The sequence below is a fragment of the Spermophilus citellus genome (assembly GCF_964194105.1).
Source record: "Spermophilus citellus genome assembly, contig: SCAFFOLD_409, whole genome shotgun sequence".
Lineage (NCBI taxonomy): Eukaryota > Metazoa > Chordata > Mammalia > Rodentia > Sciuridae > Spermophilus > Spermophilus citellus.
The window spans coordinates 52411-72243 of record NW_027672901.1 but is presented as its reverse complement, the minus strand read 5'-3'; the positions used below and the strand labels follow the sequence as shown (position 1 = coordinate 72243).

Below are 19833 nucleotides of genomic sequence, written 5' to 3'. Positions count from 1 at the left end.
AAAAGAGTAACACTGCATTGTAAGGTTTATAAAATACACAGAAGATATTTGTCAATAATAGCACAAAGAACAGAAGGAAACATGTGGGCCTCCACCATAGTTCTTCCAGTTTATGAGACGTGGCACAGTATTTGAAACAGACCACCATAAGATGAGCAAGTACACTGGAAACCACAGAGCAATCACTAAAACAAAACAAATGGGGAACTGCTGATAAGCCAAGAGGAAAATTAAAATGAGATATTAAAAGGCAAAAGAAGGCAGGAAGAAACACAAAGTATAGAAATACAGAACAGCTGGGACGAAACAGCAGGAACCTGATGACAGAATCAGTAATTACACTGAAGATGAGAAGAATACACACCAATTAAAAAGCAAAGACCACAGAGTTGGGAGCTGATGTGAAACACAACACAATCATAGCACTGTTCACAAGAAGTGCACTTTAAATAGTCAGGGGTCAAAAAGGTCAAGAGTCAGAGGAAGGAAAAAGTTGTAGCAGGCAATCCTGAGCCTGAGATAAGGAGGCAGCCCAGCGATAAGGAGGCAGCTCTGTAACCGCAGACAAAGGAACCTGAGGACAGCTAAGGTCATCAGGCAGAGTCAGCAAGACCAGGGAAGAACTAACCACCACCAGCCACCCCACCTAACAAGGCGCTGTATACAACAGCTAGAGAAAACAAGTGCTTCAGCAACCCGCACAGGACAGGCACCCAGACAGGACGATTTAGGCCAAAAAGTAAATCTCAAACATGAAAGGACTGAATCATACAAGGTGCTCTCCACAACAGAATTAGACACGAATAACAACAGGCCTCTTGAAAAATCCCCAAATATTCATAAATTAAACAACACCCTTCTAACCTCTGTAACCATGGGTCAAAGAAGACATCTAAAGCACCTTACTTCAATCAGAGTGACACAAAACACAGCAGCAGGTCCAGTGTACAAGGAGCAGTGAGGCAATGTCCAGAGGGACATGCACAGCTTTTAAGTGCTGTTAGGAACCATCTGAAAGAAGTCAGGCCTCCACCTTAGAAGCCTAGAAAAAACAAATCAGACTCAAAGTGAAAGGAAGGAAACAACAAAGTGTAGGAATTATTGAAAAGAAAAATTGTAAACAGAAATCAACAAATCCGACATGGCAGTCTGAAGATCCAGAGGAAAGGCCTGCCCCCCACCACAACCACCACCATCACCCTTGCAGCCTGGAGATTCCGAGAGCCAGCCACCAGGGCTGGGGTCCCTTTTTCACCAAAGCATGGCTCCACAGCCCAATATCAAGTGCCTATATAGGCTTCAGGCTGCCACTGCCATGTAACTGGGATAGCGCCGCTTCTGTCAAGGGACAACAATGAGGACCTGGTAAGATGTCACCAAGGTCCCTGTGGGCCTGGCTGCACCAGAGGTTTCTCTACTAGGGGTGCTAACAGTTATCATGTTGCTGAGGTGACAGGGAGTCTTGCTTGGGGTGGCCTCTCTCTTGTTTCTCCTACTAATAGCCACCTTCTTATGATCACCCTCTCACTAGTCATATAATCTAATACCTCCATATTCCACATCCTACCTCATGAACATCTCAGCCAACCCTCTAGCCCCCCCCCCTTCCACCACCAGAAACTGTAAACCATGTCACAAACCTATTGACTATAAGGTAGAAGATAGAACCAAACTCATCATTTCTGATTATAGTGACAAAACTCTAAATGTAAAAACAGAAGCTAACTGATATATGGCTGCACGTTGGGCACACTGAGTGCTGTAATATTGATCTCTCCTTTAAAAGTGAGGTATTGGTAACCTATGGGGACACTATAAGACAATAGGGCAGAAGCTGTGATACCTCGGATCTACACTGCAGGGGAGGAAGACACAAAGACATCATGAAAAAACAAGGGAGGAAAGTGTCCCCAACAAACCGAGATACCACAACAATAGACACCATAGATAGAGCAGTAGGTGAAATGTCAGAGAAGGAGTTCAGAACACACATAACTAAAGTGACCTGGGAGTTAAAGAATGACCTAAGGGAGCAGATACAGGCAAAAACAAAGAGATAAGAGAACAAAGAGATAAGAGAGCAAACACAGGCTGCAAGAGATTACTTGAAGAAAGAAAGATTACTGGGGGGAAAAACAAACAAACAGAAATCCTTGAAATGAAAGAAACAATAAGCCAATTAAAAACTCAACAGATAGTATTACCAACAGACTAGACCACCTGGAAGACAGGACCTCAGACAATGAGGATAAAATATACAATCTTGAAAATAAAGTTGACCTCACAGTGAAGATGGTAAGAAACCACAAACAGAACATCCAAGAATTATGGGATACCATCAAAAGACCAGATTTAAATTCATTGGGATAGAGGAAGGCTCAGAGATTCAAACCAAAGAAATGCACAATCTCTTCAATGAAATATATCAGAAAATTTCCCAAGCATGAGGAATGAACTAGAAAATCAAATACAAGAGGCCTATGGGACACCAAGTGTACAAAATTACAACAGATGTACACCAAGACACATGAAAATGCCCAGTATACAGATTAAGGATAGAATTTTAAAGGCCACAAGAGAGAAAAATCAGATTATTTATAAGGGAAGACCAGTTCGGATCTCAGCAGAATTTTCAACGCAGACCCTGAAATCCAGGAGATCCGGGAACAACATACACCAAGCTCTAAAAGATAATGAATGCCAACCAACAATCTTACATCCAGCAAAATTAAGCTTCAAATTTGATGAAATAAAAACCTTCCATGATAAACAAAGGCTAAAAGAATTTACAGCAAGAAAGCCTGCAGTACAGAACATTTTTGGCAAAATATTCCACAAGGAGGAGATGAAGAGAACAATGAAAATCCGCAAAGGGAAGAAATACAGTAAAGGAAAAGCCACCAAAGCAGAAACCAAGTCAAGCTGAATAACAAACAAAAATGACCGGTAACACAATTCGTGTCTCTCAACTCTTTTTGATAAATTTTTACACATAAAAATTTTAACTACAATGTCATCTGATTTTTCAGGTTTTTGTTTATTTTGTATTTTTTAATTTTCTACTTCTCTTCGAAAAGTTACCAAATATTTTCTTTCAAAAGTTTTAGCATTCTATGCATGATATTTTAACATATAATTAATCTGGTATGTGTATAGATATTGCCTGTGATATGAGATGAGGTATATCTTACTTTCTTATAATTAAAAAACCATTATTCAAGAGTCAAGGATGAAAGAGATCAATCAGGGTAAAAATTGTTTAATAAGGTATTTATAAAGATAAGGGCAAGGTTGAGGGAAACCAACAAATTTTGTGAAGCACCTTTCCTTCTGTAGACTTGGAGAGGTAGGAGGTGAAAGAAGAGAGAGCCATTATGAAAACCTTGTAGAGGTGACCTAACTGAAGCATGAAGAAACCAACTTAAGAGTCTAATAGCCTTATAGGGAAGAATAAATCACCTCATTCCACTTTTGAATATTCTAAGTTCATCTCTTTGGTGTCCCTTTCTGAAGGAACTCAACAAGACACCACATAACAGGGGACTTATCATGCAGCCTATAGCATATGTCTCACCAAAAGTGAAAGATGGAGAAAAGAGGGAATATGGCACCCACTGGTTACATGAGGCCACTGAGTATTTGAAATGTCTCATCTGAATTGAGGTGTGCTATGTGTTAAATAGACATTACATTCCAAAGAATTATTAGGACAAACAAAATGAACATGACATATCTAACAATTATTTTCTTTGCAAATTATATTGATAATCCATTGGGTTAATTTATTTATTATTTATTTATTTAAATATATTTAAATAAATATTAAATAATTTATTATTATTTATTTATTTAAAAGAAAGAAAGAAAGGAGAACAAGGTAACATATTCTGTATCTTGACTGTAGTACTATATATCCATTATATATGTTGTCATTTTTTAATATTTGTGTTGTCAAAATTCATATAACTATAAAACTAAATAGGACAAATTGTACCAAATATAAATTATATCTCAACAAACATGACTATAAAAAGAAATCTAGTTCATGAAGTGTTTTAACAGTATTGGGCACATACTAGCCACCTGATAAATAACGGTTATTACTATGATTGATTAAAACAACCAACATCAGGGGCTGGGGTTGTGTTCAGTGGTAGAGCAATTGTCTAGCACGTGCGAGGCCCTGGGTTTGAGCCTCAGCACCACATAAAAATAAATAAAACTCTAGATAGGGCAAAGGGGTGGGAGGGGAAGAGAGAGGGCACAGGGATAGGAAAGACGGTGGAATGAGATGGACATTATTATCCAAAGTACATGTATGAAGACACAAATGGTGTGAATATACTTTGAATATACTTTGTATACAACCAGATATGAAAAATTATGCTCTATATGTGTAATATGAATTATAATGCATTCCTTTGTCACATAAAACAAATCAGAATTTAAAAAAAAAAAGAAGAAATTCTTAAAGAAAACACTGTTTCTGTTTGGATGTAATGCTGAGATTTTTAAGTATCCTGGAACCTTTCTACTTTCTTTCAAGAATGCTTTCAGGGCTGGGGTTGTGGCTCAGTGGTAGAGCGCTTGCTTCACATGTGTGAGGCACTGGGTTCTATTCTCAGCACCACATATAAATAAATAAATAAATAAAAAGTCCATCAACAACTAATAAAAATATAAAAAAAGAATGCTTTCAGAGTTGCTAGATAAAAGGCAATAGAGTCATTATGTCCCCCAAACTTCACAACTTCAGCACCATCTCCTAAAGGTTCAGAAAGGACTGTGGTCACCTACGGCCACCCACACAAGCAGAACGGTCGAGCTGAAGAAGCCAAGCTTGCTGTCAAGTGGCCACTAAAGAGCAAAGCCCAGGGACCACTCTCCACTCACACCTGCAGAAAGACCCTTACCACGAGCACAGTAAAAATAAACCATGACAAACTAAATCTGTACTTCTGCCAAACTACTTTTTTACTTATTAAGGAAATGCATGATAAAACAAAATCTCTACTTGTCATCCCAAAAGAATTGAGGAATACAGAGCTCCCCCCCCCCTCACAAAAGAAACATACACCCAGGGGAGTCTTCCAAAAGCACCAAGGACGCCTGAGCCAAGCACCTGCCCAGATTTCCCACAGAAATCAGTCTGTGTGCGTGTCAAAGACACCAGAGAACCCATGCTGCTTTCAAAACACACGGTTGTGGGAAGCCATTTCTGACACGTGATTGGGTGGCTCCCGTTAAGGGTCTGAGGCGCTCTGGCTGTGTCGGGGCTTTCCCGGCCCTTTCCTGATGAGAGAGCCCATCCGTGTGGGGGTGTGCCTGACCACTGACCCCGGGGGCCCAATCACTGACCCTGACCTTGGAGTGCGGTCCCCCCTCAACCTTCATTGGATGAAATTCTCCCCTAAATCTCTTGTTCCCCAATAAAAGGCTACTCCCAGGCGTGTTCAATCTCTCTCTCTCCTGCTAGCCCTGAGTAATCCTTGCTGCCCTGCTGGGCGGTTAGAAGAAAAAACCAGAGAGGGGAGCCGTCTCAGACCTGACAATATAAATAAGGTAACTAAGTCTATGTGTTTTATTTCGATGTCATCTAGCTAACTTTATGCCTAAAACCTCATTAATAAAACCATTACACAGGCCGCATGGTGGACACGGTTAATTCTAGTTCAGCAAGACACACACTGAAATTCTAGTTATTTCAAATAATCTGGCCCGTTCAAATATCTTGAACCAACTCTCTCAGGGTAAAGACCATTATATAGACCTGTCAGTCATTAAACAGGAAAAACATGGAGGAAAACTTTTTGATTAAGAAAAAAACAGAAGAACGAAATGGCTAACTAGGGCACTAACAATAGGAGCTTATAATTCAAACCCAAAGGTTTCAAGGCTGGGGACGTGGCTCCATGGTAGAACGCATGCCTAGTATGTGTGAGGCCCTGGGATCACCAGCACAACAAAGCAGCCTCAAAATTTCAACTGAGGACAAGGTCAATGTTCTTTCCATTTTGAAATTATTAAACAAACAGAATGGACCACTGTCTGGCAGAAGGACCCTCTTAATAAGCTCACTGCCAGTTAAAACTGACCTAACCACCAGCACACAGTACTCTGAATCATGCTGAGGTAGGAGAAAAACCAATCATTTGCTAAGAGATACCCAGAGGAAGAAATTTATCTTAAAACATAAGAGGTTCAGGGTCAAGAAGGAAGTCTGAGGATTAAAAGACTTAAAAGCACACTAAAACTGCTTCCTCTGATATCCCTCCCAAATAAGGATCAGTGTTTTTCTTTTAGAGGACATAACTTGAAGGTCTGGTTGGAACTATCACGCAGTCCTCAGGACAAACCTGGCCCATCTGGAGAGACCCAGGTGTCCTGGGCTGGAACTGACCACAGTTGGCTCCCTGACCACTATCTGTTCTCGGCATTGTCCAGCTTACTGATAAGAGTCTACTCCCCCAGCTATCATCTGTGTGACCATTTATGTACTTGGTCAGAAGTAAACAAACAGCTTTTTTAAACACCACCTTCCGGATGTATACGCAGCACATAGGTGTCCTGAAGCTCTCCTGAAGCTCTGCTCAAGCTGACTAACCACCACCACTCTCCAGGTCCAGTGGAGGCCAAACACAGCCTCGGAACCAAGCGCCTGGGACATGCCTCAACAACTCAGAGCACAGAGCAAGGCCTTCCCTTCAGCACCCACTTCCTCCGCATCCCATGAGTCTGTGTCCCAGGCATTTGGACCTCCTTGTGGTTTTAACTGGAATAAATGGAAAACCTGAAGTTCACAACCCTCTTCCCAAAGGCCAGAAGCAGCAACCAATAGACTCCAACATAAAATAGCATGCTGTGAATGGGTTCTACCACCAGCCTGGGATTCTGCTGAGGGACAGCCAAGTCCATCCATGCCCCACACCCTCAGGACCAGATGAGGCAAGAAACAGGAACACAGCTAAGGCTTGTGGCCACAACCCAGCACCCACAGTAGGGCCTGGCAGATAAAAGCCATTCAGTAACTCTCTTTAGCAAGGACACAGTGGACTCCTACAAGGCCTGCACAGATGAGTGGCAGGAGCTGTCGCTTAGCAGGAGGCCAACAGTTTCTGTGGCTCAATGGACACAGTGAAATTGTACTTATTTCATAAAAGTGTGTACACGTTGACTCTTCCCCATAAGTTACCATGTTCGTTCGTATGCCAGGCCCATCTGGAATTTTTAAATTCTTTCTTTATGGAAAATAAATTTCATTTCAGTGTGTTTTGGTCAGTTTTCTTTGGGGGAACCAACCATCAAGTGACTCAGGAGACCAACTCTCTCTCACTCCTAGGACTCCACTACAGCCAGCTATCTGCCGACACAGTCCAGGCAGAAGAGCTGTGCCTCACACCCACTCCCTGCCTTCCTCCTAGATAGCGAGCGAGCCCCACTGCTCTCAGGGCAAAGCTGCAGCGAGGACCATGGACAGACCCACATACCCATGGAGCCCAGGAACTCATTCCTAGAGAGGCAAAGAGCAGAAACAGGCTAACTACATGCTAACTCCACACTACTACTTTGTCATGACTCACTTCATTCTAAAATAATTATTTTCCTTCCTCCAGTGCCCTGTTCCTGGATATCCCATCTCCTCCTGTGCAACACCTAGTTCAGATCTTGGGCCTATGGGGTTCTCTTACTTACAAGAGAAGCAAGCCTTTTACTAGCCTATCATGTGCCAGGCCAGACATGAGTTGTTCACACGTGGGTATTTCACATGATCTTCACCCCACCTCCCCTTCTCACATGTAAAGAACTACAAGCACAAAGAACCTTAGTAAAGAGTTCAGGTTAGAAAACAGCGGAGCCCAAGAAGATCAGCACAAGGTTACCTGCCCTCCACAGACTCTGCAAGTGTCTACCCTTGGCTCTAGCCTGGGAAGAGGGAGGAAGGAGGATGGTCAGTACTTGTTACCTGGTGAGCACAGCGCCTTGGAGGTGGACCAGGGATGTCAACTTTGGTCCAAGTGTCCTTCTTGATGTTGTAGACATAGAGCTCATTATACAGAAGAGTCTGTGGGAAGGAAGAGGAACCTCAGTATCATGAATGACATGCTCCAAGAAAGTGACAGCATGTGGGGAGGACACTATGACAAATCCCCAGAAAGCTTGTCCCTTCCAACAAAGGACTATAAACCAACACAGGCAGGTAGGGCGCTGGTCCTGAGATCTACAGGGACAACAGGACAGCCACCCCACAACTTTCTGTAGGTTAATTTGCTTGCCACTCTGAGTGAAAAGGCATTTGACACACCCAACCGACCACATATCACAGCTGAGCCAGCCTGCCGTAAGCGTGCCCAGAATATTGACATCTGCCCGCAGCTGAGCAAACCATCTAAAGCACAGCCCATCTCATAATAGAGTACCGACATCTCATGCCACTGTTAAACACTGCTCTGAAAGTAGAAAACAGAAGGGCTGTTTTAGGTGCTCTTTCCCACAAAGTCAGAGGTCCTGCAGACAGAAGCCAAATGCTCACAGTTTACTGCTCTGAGGCACCAGTCGCCTTGGCTGATCAGCCAGACCCTCACTCTCCAAACCCAAGCCTAACTTTTTGGGGACAGATTGACTGATTTGGTGCACTGGGGATTGAATCCAGGGCTCTACCACTAAGCTTCATTCCCAATCCTTTTTATTTTTTATTTTGAGACAGGGTCTAAGTTGCTGACGCTGGCCTTGAACTTACAATCCTCCTGCCTCAGCTCCCCAGTCACTGGGATTACAGGCATATGCCACTGCATCCAGCTCAGATCTAGTTTTTGAATGCATGAAAAGGCAGAGAAGGCTAAGAACTGACAGAACTCCTCGCAGGCCAGAGGTAAGTGAACACAGCTTTCTGCTTCATGCACAGGGCTTTCTAGACTACTCAAAAATAAAAGCCCCACAATTTATTAGCATTATTTTTCATTCGGAACCACCTTGAAGGCTGGAAATGTACAGCTCAGTGGAAGAGAGCTTGCCTGGCGTGCGCAGCCCCGTGGGATCCATTCCCAGCACCGGAAACCAAAGTTGAAGGGTAGGAACGTGAAAAGCCACCACAAGGAAGAGCAGTCCCGGCAACCACCAGAGAACCAAGCAGGCCCACCTCTGCAGGCAGTGCTGGGGACAAACACCCTGCAGAACTCTGCCTGCAGTCACTCAGTCCCCGACTGGCCCTGGTGACTGTCAAGGATGCACCAGGCCTGACACCCAGGAAGTAGGATGTAAGAGAGGATCGTGAAGGTGACGCTCATATCACTGCTTTCAGTTAACTATGCTTCAAATGACACCCAAGAAAAGTTGAGAGGAAAAGAAAAAAGGTATACTTTACTTTTTGGCCATTGAAATATTCACCTCCAAAAAGGATTAACTCATCTTTCTCAGGGTGAGCGGACAGGGAGGCATTTAACCTGCAATAGACATGAAGCAGAGATGAGCACACAACGCCATGCTAGGCCAGGCTCCTTTCCATGAGCATGCTTTACCAGAGACAGCAGGCCCTGGGGCCATCCTGAGGCCATCAGCCAGATACCAAGTTCATGCACCTGAAGAGCCCTGGTCTGGGCCATCTCACTCAGAACTGGCTGAAAACATGAGCAGGCAGGCAGAAGCTCAGACCTCTGACCACGCTGCCTCTGCCAGACCTGCCCTGTTGGGGGTCTAGCCCCTTAAATCATAATCGAAGCTGCTCCTAAAGCCCAGTATGTCCCAGGGGCCTTCTGCCAAGAAAATGTCAATAACTCTCTATTTCCTGCATACACAGGACAAAATAATAGCCATTGGGGAAGCTGCACACACATTCTGACTACTTCAGTAGAAAGCAGGACAAGAGGCCATGGCTGTGGCAGAATGCCCTGCTCTCAGCATCCTTGACAGTGGAGTCCCCAGGTGGGTCCACACTACTCATTCCAGAAGCTGCTTCTCAAAGGGAAAGCCATTTCAAAGTCAAGCAACTGGGGAAATCTGAAACCTCTATTTTTCTCTTGGAGATTTATTATGCACAGAAAGATTTCACAGTCTGGGAAATTTCCCAGTAAAGAGACCAGCATTAAAACAGTGCAGCTGCAAGGGAACAGTCTGGCATCCCTCAGAAGCTAAATCCAGAGCTACGTCATGAATCGGCAGCCCCCCAGGTGGAAACTCCAGGGGACAGCTGCAGCCATGTCCACCACAGCACTGCTCACAAGCATCCACCAGCACAAGGTAGATAAGGCCAAGCCCCAATGCCAACATGGTGTGGTGCCAGCATCTGAACAGCCTCCACATCCCAGGAGACAACGCGAGCAGGGCAGCAGGACAGGGAGCCATATTGTACAGGGCAGGATGTGATACTCGGCCATGCAGATGGCTGCACAGCACTGTGAATGCGAGTTACGCCACAGAACTGAAGAAAAGGTTAAAACGGCAAACTGTGTCACACACACAACCACAATGACACGTTTTTAGAAAAGAACAATGCTTCCCACCCACCCCCAGTTTTGTTTTGTTTAGTTTTCTCTTTTAACATGTCTTAGTTCTCTGTGGCAAAGTATCTAACATAAGAATCTGTAAGAGGCCTAAAGCAGAAAGTAGCAACAAGGCCCCACTGTACCCAGGCACCACCTAGGCACAGGCAGCAAGAGGCACAGACACCAGTGAGTGCAGCGTCCTTGGCCCTAGGCCACACCTGGGCCACACTCAGGGCCATGCTTCTTAGGAACCTGTAACTGTCAAGGGTTCCTAATGATACACAGCTGAGAGGAGGGAGGTCAGAAGTTATGAAAGCTACCAAACAAGGTCTTCATCTCACCATATGATCCAACACCAGCTCCCTCTGCCTGGCAGGCAAGCCCAGCTGGCACAGGGACAGCCAGCACTTTATATACTTGGCATTTAATCTGACTTTTGGGACAAGCTTTTTCTTTAGAAAAAGTTCTAATACATCATCAAAACTAATAATAATAACAACCCATGTTCCAAGTAGCTTTCCTCAGGAGCACCAGTACCCACAAAGAAGCCTTAAAAATATCCAATCTGCTTCAACCACTCAAATGAAAATGTCCATCTACCAAAGAAAACATACCAACTAAAGGAAAAATAAAACCCAGTCCCCAGCAGAATGAACTAAACAATAACAGGACGTGTGCCTGGGGCTGCTCCACCACCAGCACTCTGCTCAGGGGCTCACTGCACCCTGCCACCAGCCCAAGGGCCCAGGGATGCAGGCACAGAGCCAGTCCTGACTTTGCTGAGGCAAAGACCGCACAGCAGAGCCAACTTCCTGAAGGCTGGCCCAGGCTGACACGCCACCAGGCGGGACCTACAAGCTGCATCTCATTCTGAGGACTGAAGCAAACATTTCTCAAGTGAACAAAACAAGCCTAGGTTACATGTTTGGCAATTACACGTTTCCCTACTCTGAAGGCTGCATCATCTTCTCATGAGGATGCTGGGCCTCCCTAGGTTAGGAACTAAAGAGCTTGATGCACTCAATGTCCTGCCTCTGCTCTGTGAGTAACCAACAGAGAAGCAGAGGGTCCTAGACAGAAGCAGAAAATAATCAGCACTCAGAAATTAGGAGGAAGCAGCCAGAGGGAAACCAATGCCTGCTCATTTCAGCCCACACCAACTCTATCCATGGGTGTCTGAAGTCCTGCAAGAGACCTGAGATTTCCTTCACCATTAATACGCTCACTTAAAATGGCAATGTATATCTAATAAGCTTCATGTGAGAACTTAAAGGCAGCAGAACAAACACCTGTGATGTTTTAAAACACTTTTAAAAACCTTCAGAGCCAAACAATAGCTTGGGGGGGGGTGATACTCACCCATGGGTGCCACCAACTATAGTGCCTTCAAACCCACTCTAAGAGGAGCAGCCGTGTTGAGCCATACCCCCAGGCCCCTACAGGACAGCAGAGCTCACAGCCTGTCCCCAGCTTTGCAGAGGCAAGTGACCCACAGCAAGTGCTCATGGGAAATGTTCAGAGTGTTCAATCATTCCTGAGAACATGTATCCATGTCAAGTCACTTTTCAACTTAGGGAAGAGAGGGAAACAGAACTAGAAGGCAGGGAAGCCTGCCCGCTTACCGTGGAGAGGGCGGGGAACACGGTGTCTCGGTGACCTGGGTCTTCCTGGCATCCAGTGTCTGGAAATGGGCTATCAGGGCTTCCAGGTCTTCCTAGGGCACACAAGCAGCCAACATGAGACTCTTTCTAGAGCCTGCCATGGAGCCAAAAGCCTGGCCAGCTTTCCTCCAAGGTCACTTGGATCAGACTGGTCCAGTCACATCTATGAATCACAACCTGCTCTCCCTGGGTTTGAAATGCACAGGGCTGGGGACACAGCCCAGTGGTGGAGCACTTGCCCACCTTAACTTCAGCACCCAGGCCCAGGGTGCTCCCGCCTGCCCCCTGTTTGACAACAGTACCTGGTCTTTGTCTTGATCTTGTCTGTCCTGTTCACACCCCCACCTACCCCCATGATAAAATATGAGCTCCAACAGAGAAGCATTAGAGTCAGGTTGGGACAGGGCCTGCATAGAGGCTCAGAGACCCCTACTGACAGCTGTGGCCGCAGACCTAAAGCTGAGGTGCTGATGCACTGGCATAGCTGGGCAGCTCTGGAGGCCAGTCTTCCGCCCTGCCCAGCCCTCACTCCCTGTAGGCACCAAGTACACCCCACCCCCACAGCTGGTGCAAGGCCAGTCATCTGGAAAGCGGCCTGCAGTCTCCTCTCAAACGCACTCCCTCACCTTGTTCGCACTGAGACCTGGGATCTGACTCTTTCATTCCTCCCACTCGCACACCTTGTTCCCACATTCTGCAGAGCTGGAAGTTCAGATGTCCTTCTAGCACTTAAGACACTTTCAGAGCAACCTCCCTCTTACCAACCCAACGCTGGCCTCTGCACACAGCTCCATGGGCCTCAAAAGTTACCCAAACCCCTTTCCTCAGCACAGGTCAGATAAACAGCAACTTTTAAAAAGTCCACTAAGCACAAGGAGGACACAGGAAGCTGACACAGGACAGCGATCAATGACCTAGTTAACGAAGTGTGCCTTGTTCTCTGGATCACGTCAGCTCAGATTCTTTCTGAGGGACAGCCCAGGAAAGTGAGCACTGCCGAGGCCCACCCTGCCCAGCACACTTTAGGGAGCGTCTTCAATCTCCAGCACCCAAGAAGGTCACACAGATCCCTTAAAATCCAAGCCAATCTCACTCAACCTTCTTAACCTGCAGGCTTTCTCTGTTCAGGGAAAACACAATCTTTGAAAGCAGAAACAGTCTCAGACCAGGAGTGTAGCTCAGAGGTATGCCCTGCCCAGAGCGCAAACTAGAGACAGTTCTTGAGGTCAAGGAATGCACAGAGATTTTTCCAAGTTATGGCCCTGAGGCTGCTCTGATGCAAGGGTCTGTCTTTCCTGCCACCTCCATCTGTCAACTGTCCACTCAGTCTCTCAGCTCTGTTCTCCCTGGGAGCTCCTTTCTGTGCAGTCCCTGTTGTCTCCAAGGCTAGTCTTTTTTTTTTTTTTTAAAGAGAGAGTGAGAGAGGAGAGAGAGGGAGGGAGGGAGAGAGAGAGAGAGAATTTTTAATATTTATTTTTTAGTTCTCGGCGGACACAACATCTTTGTTGGTATGTGGTGCTGAGGATCAAACCCGGGCGGCACGCATGCCAGGCGAGCGCGCTACCGCTTGAGCCACATCCCCAGCCCCTCCAAGGCTAGTCTTACTGAACCTCCACCTTTCTGAGCAGTGTCTTTAAAGCATTTCCACACAGTGGTGAGAATCAAAAAGGCAGCAAAACAACCTGAAAAGGGTAGGAAAATTTCAGAAATCTGCCTAAACCTCTTAGTCCTGAACGATCTATGGCTATAACATCTTTGCAACCCAGACACCTAGCACAATACCAAGCAGGGAAGTTTACTGAATAAGGTAAAACAAAGGAAACAGATGTCACAGAAACCAAGGAAATCCAAAGTTTCAAGAAGTGGGTAGCTGATCACACCATTTAAGAGGAATCAAGTAACAGGAGGACCAAAGCCACCCTTCTGGGTTTGAGATGAGGTAAACTTTTTTTGCCAGGACTAATTATTAGAGAGATGCAGGCAGGTCAAAGTGTGACCAATTAAGAGTTCAATTAAGAGCTGGCTGACTAATGATGGTAAGACAGGAAGACGCTGTGCACTACTATTTGGGAGCCTGGCTATGGTGGAGACAGGGAGGGTGGTAACTAGAAGAGCACACAGGGAAGTACACACAGGGAGTGTAGGGAATTTTTGGCAGAGAGCCCAAATACTTGCAGGGTGGTCATTTTGATGCCCTTTTAAAAACTACTCCCATCTACAAACCACTCAACCTCAGCATTGTCAAGAGGCCATCTTCTAGGTCTGGTTGACTGCAGTACTGATGATATCACTGGATCTGCTTGGAGAATAGGCTACAGGCCCAATTTGGGGGTTAGAGCCCTTAAAGCTAAACCCAGCCTTTCACAAATGTCACATATGAAAGGACTTCTAAGTTGGGAAGGCCAGGCAGGGGTGTAACCAGCTGTCTTTACCTGGTCAGACACCCTCTGGCACCTGGAGCCCAGTGGGAAGCTCCGTCTGTCTCCCTCCCATGCTTCATGTACAGGTCTCTCTACTGAGTGAGCCGTCACTAGAGTCCACCCCAGAGAAATGCCTGGCACTGAGGCTCTTCTACCTGAATCTGGCTTCTAGTTAATGAGATGCTTGCTCCTAATCTTTTTAGTAGGTTTTTTCCTAACAAAAGGACAGGACATTCTGGAACATAAAGATAGGAATGGGAGGCAGCTGGAGAGCCATTTTGCAAGTAAGAAGAAAAGTGAAGTGTCTCCACTGAGGTCCACCATCTATTCCTACCATGGAATATCCAGGCTTGAAGACGACCAGCAAGCTGAGGCAGGACAGAAGAGACAGCTCTAGGTGGACAAGTGACTTACTTTTCCTACCCGCCACAGTGAGCATGATCGATGCGGAGCTGCAGCAGCGCTCAGGCCCATCACTCCCCCAGATTCATCTTCTAGCAGTGCCCACAGAGGCCTTGAGCTGGGGTGCCACCCAGGTGCGCCCCATCTGGACGACCAGGGAACTCCCACTGCCTATGGCCTTTCTGGTGTCAGTAAGCACACTGAGTGGGCCCCAGGGGCTATCAATGACTTCCAAACTTCTGAGAGGGCTGTTTCTTAAGGTCACCTGGAGGGGACTGTAATAAGGCATGTAAAAGCTGGGGGTTTTGTTTCTTTTTCAGCCAATAACTTACCCCAGTTTGCTTCTGCCCTGTCTCTATTATTAAATACCTTCAAGGCCTCATTAACCAGAGTAGCGACAGGAGTTTGATGTCCCTGTTCTAATTTTTGCAATTTTCTCCTAATATCTGGGGCTGATTGAGAGATTGAAGCCATGACTATCAGGGTCTCTCTCTCTGCTGAGTCAGAGGGAGAGTGTATTTTCTGAAACCTTCTGTCAGCCTGTTTAAGAATGCAGCTAGGATGAGGGTTGTGGCTCAGTGGCAGAGTGCTTGCCTCACACGTGTGAGGCACTGGGTTCAATCCTCAGCACCACACAAGTAAATAAAGTATTGTGTCCATCTACAACTAAAAAGGAAAAAAAAAAAAAAAAGAATGCAACTGGACTCCGTCACAATTCACAGGTTTAACCGTGTATCGCTTCCTGCCCTCTGCAAAGCGGGTGACAGAGTGCTCTGTCTACTCCCTACGGACAACAAAGCTGTAACACCTAGGATGGCATCGCTGCCTGCCTTGCATACGCTGCCACCTGGGGGATGATACATACCCATCAGCCACGCCTATTCCTTAGCATCTAATTCTAGCCTCCCACCTGCAGGGCAACAATGAGCCAGGTCTACCATCACATCTCGCCAGGTAAGCCAAGATGAATTAGCTTTATGAATTCATCCCAGAATCTTTCCTCACATAATCCAAATCTGTTAGGAAAAGGACAGACTTGCCACTGAGACTTCCTTCTCCATTAGGTACTTCTCTCAAGAGTATAAACCCCATTAGCTGGTCCTAATTTTGTCCAAGAATAAAGTCTCCCAGGAAAGGTCAGGGCTGGTTTCTCAGGGTGGAGTGGAGGGGCAGGAGGGGACTGGTGCCACTAAGGAGATAGTAATGGAAGGAAGGCATCAGAGGGGCAGAAAGGGCAGAGGACCCTGAATTCAGCCTTGATGGGAAAGGACCTGTGAGAGCAGGTTGTTGAGAGTTTGTTTATGGCCAAGAGGTCCTAGTCCTGGTGGTGCCACCCAGTTTTGAAAAATAAATAGAATTCCTCTCCCTAGAGAAAGAAAAGGTGAGGAGTCTAGGGCTCTCAAACTCCCCTGCTTCCTACATGCCAGGGGACTCAAACCCCCCTTTTCACGTGGGCCTGCCAACTACTTTGGGGGACCAGACCTGTGTTCTAGTTAGCAGCTGCCAGGGTGTTTAGCCCTGATAAGAGCCTCCTGTGTCAGGGACTGAAAAATAGAATAAGACACAAAGAGAGAAAAGAGAGAAAGCGGGAGAGTAGGGAAGTGAAGAAAACAGATGGAGAGCTATGCCTGCAAGATCAGGAGGGGAGGGGAAGCCCTGCCTGCAGGAAGAAACAAAGTGACTAGGGAAAACTGAGGGTAGATCTCCTGTCAAAGCAACTACTCTGGAAAAAAGACCTGGGCGGCCACACTGTCACAGTAATATTGCATTAGGGAGTTCCATGTTCCTCTCACAGTGTCCTACCAGATACCAAAATGATGCCCAGAGGTAGACACTGGGATCTTTTGGAATCTTTTTTTTTTTTTTTTTTAAGGTACGTGGTACTCAGGGTAGCTCTGCCATTGAGCGACATCCCTAGCTTTTCTATTTGTTCCTAAGTCAGTCTTACTAAGTTGCCCAGGCTGGCCTCAAACTCAGGATCCTCATGCCTTAGCCTCCTAAGCAGCTGGGATTATAGGTGTGCACCACCACACCTGGCTGGAACTGGGATCTGTTGATGTGATGACCAGAAGTCAATCTGAGTCAGGTGGGAAAGCACACAGGCGACTGGGGGCTGCAGGCAATTTTGGGGCTACCATTTAGGAGAGGAGACTGAGCTCCAACAAGATGATGTCAGGTTGGCTCTCTGAACAAGAGAGGTTTCACTGGTGATTTGCAAGGGTGGGAATGGTAATCGCACTCAACTCAGGTGTTTTTGCCCTGTGCTAAAGACATGAGAACACACACAGGGCACCCTGACATCAACAATGCAAAGCTGATACTGGCGGAGGGTGGCTCACACCAAGCCTCCTGGGCCTGCTGTCAGGCCAGGATCGAAGGCCGGCTGCACCTTTGCCCTCTCTCTGGTGGTCCCTGTCTCCATTTGAGACACTAAAACTATCATTCTGATTCAGTCACAGCTTATTTGCCCACCTTTGCGGCAAAGAACAACTCAGATAACATCCTCCCCACCCTTTCTTTGACAAGTACTACTACCATGACCATTCTCAAGCCCGTCTTCCTGGGGAGAAGGAAGTTTTTCCACAAGAAGTCCTCAGATATGACTGAGAGCTAAGCATTCACTTTCCTGGATACAAATTAGAATCCAAAGGTGGCTCCACCCCAATCTATGCCCACCAGCAGGCCATGGAAGCACCCATGGTTCTGCTCCTATGTGGCAGTTATCTGCAGCCATCCAAGGACCACCACGTCCCTGACAAAATATACTGTATTCTATACTCAAGACATTTTACTGAACAAATGGAAGTTTATAGAAGACCTGGAGGAAGAAGGGACTATTGGAAGATGAAGAAGGAATGGGCTGCAAAGAGGGCAATGGGTGGGATAGGGAGTAGCCCTGGTGTGCAGCTGGCACTGTGCCCCACAGACCAAGGCCACCCATGTTAGTAACCCAATCACAGTGGGACAAAGGAGTCCCACTGTGCCTCTTGTTGGGAGTCAGGCTTTGTCCGGATTTCCCAGACATAGGAAAATGTGTACAGCTGGGAGGGGCAGTGTCACCAATCATAAGGACAGGGTGGGGCATCTCCCACCATCCCCAGTTCTCCAGCAGCCCCACCACATGCCTGCATGCTGAACCCTCACCAGCAGCACTTGTTCCTACTACTCTGGCAGCACCTCTTAGCCTAGCAGGGGCTGGGTGGTACAGATAGTGTAGTCAGTGAGAATCTCTCTAGGTGATGATGATAAGCTGTAAGACGAAAAGAGCCAATCACGAGGAATGTGACTCAGGTAGAGGTGAGGAAAAAAAAAAACATAATCAGGAAGAACTTGGTGCAATTGAGACATCAAAATAAAGGTGGTATGGCTGAAGGAGTTAGCCTGGGGAGGGAGTTGGAGAAGTGTCAGAGGCCAGGACAGAGAGAAGCTATCAGCCAGGTGGTCAGGCATGTGGGCTCCGTGGCAGAATTCCCAGCTTCCTCCAAGACTTCCCTGCCTTCTCGAAGATCTACAGGACTGTGAAATGATGGGACATCACTCCCATAACGAGGTGTTATATGGCACAACTAACTTGAAGACAGGGAGATCATCCTCTGTGGGGTTGGCCTGATCATCTGACCAGTGACCCCAAGGGTTTGTTTTGAGAATGAATCTAGACTGTGTGGAAGGTCCGAGGGAAGCGCTCTCTGTGGAAGACACTGGTATCAACATCTAAGTCCCAGCACAACTGGGAGATGCAAAATGTATAAAGATGAGGTTCTGAGTAACAAGCACTGCTTTCAGAGGTCACACAGATGAACTGACTATACCACAACCCTAGGCAGGAAAGTCCTGCTCCTCTGAGGCTGTCCAGCTAGTAGCAGTGGAGAGACCCAACCCAGACCTGCATAGCCTGTGCACCTAATTGGTCAGGAACCTTAGGTTATTAGAGCTTAAAGCCATTTGAAAGGAAAAGACCAACCCATTATGTGACAAATGAGCAAATGGAGAGATGAGCATCTTAAGGAGAAAGGTGTGAGGGAGTGGCCAAGAGCTCCGGACTGGATTGGGAGTATCTGGTCAAATCCCAGCTCTCCACCACTTCATGGGCGTGTGACCTGTTGTCTCCGGCTTCCCAACTGTCCAGGGGAAGAGCCGGCGGTGCTACCTAACTCAGGCAGCTGTGAGGGCGAAAGCCCAGAGAACCCAGTCCTGCCATGCCACAAACGCGCGCCACACCGCGGCCGTGACCACCACCTCAGTGAGGGAGGCCTAGAGCATAGGTCAACAGAAAGCACCAAGTCTACCCCACGGACAGCACTGCGGTCCCCGGGTGAGGGGAGGGAGGACAGGGAAACAGGGCAGTGAGCGGCCGTCCACTCGGCGGGAGGCCCGACATTTCCGGAGGCTGCTCCGGTTACTTGGCCCCACACGCTCGCTCTTGGGCGCTGGTGCAGGACTACCTGCCCCTCAGGAGAAGGAGAGGCCGAGGCCCTCCGCTCCCCAGGCTCGGTCCGCTCAACTCCTCCTTCCGCGAGCGCTTGGACGCCTTCTTCTCCATCTTGGCGGCCGTCTTCTCCGCGCCGCGCCCCTTCTTCTCCTTCTTGCCCTTCTTGCCCATGGCGCGGCGGCCACGGAAACCAGCACACCAGGAAGGAGCGCGGCCGGCCGGAAGCGGGGCTCCGCGCGCACGGTTGGCGTCACTTCCGGTGGGTCGCCCGCTTCCGGCGCGGGGCTGCACCGTGAGCTCGGCGTGGGGCGCCGTCGTCCGCCAGGATCCGAGACCCTGCGCGAGGGTTCCTCGGGCCCCGCAGACTGGCGCCGCCGGAGTGGGCGACCCTCCTCGCCCCGCGGGCCGGGCCTTGGGCTGCCGCGCTCCTCGGGGACCGGGCC

The 19833-nt window shown here is 47.3% G+C and overlaps 1 protein-coding gene across 1 annotated transcript in view; it reads right to left on the bottom strand.

Annotated features, from left to right (window-relative positions):
* Positions 1–19619, bottom strand: part of LOC308640409 (kelch domain-containing protein 4-like) — a gene marked incomplete at its 3' end in the record, with an annotated part of 35304 nt that extends 15685 nt beyond the window's left edge. The window contains exons 1-4 of the mRNA XM_081312333.1: positions 19465–19619; positions 12101–12194; positions 9362–9440; positions 7964–8062 (exon numbers count right to left, since the gene is read on the bottom strand). Coding sequence (XP_081168459.1) covers positions 7964–8062; positions 9362–9440; positions 12101–12194; positions 19465–19561 — 369 coding nt within the window. The 5' untranslated portion in view covers positions 19562–19619. The remainder of the gene's footprint in view (positions 1–7963; positions 8063–9361; positions 9441–12100; positions 12195–19464) is intronic.
* Positions 19620–19833: the final 214 nt, after the last annotated feature.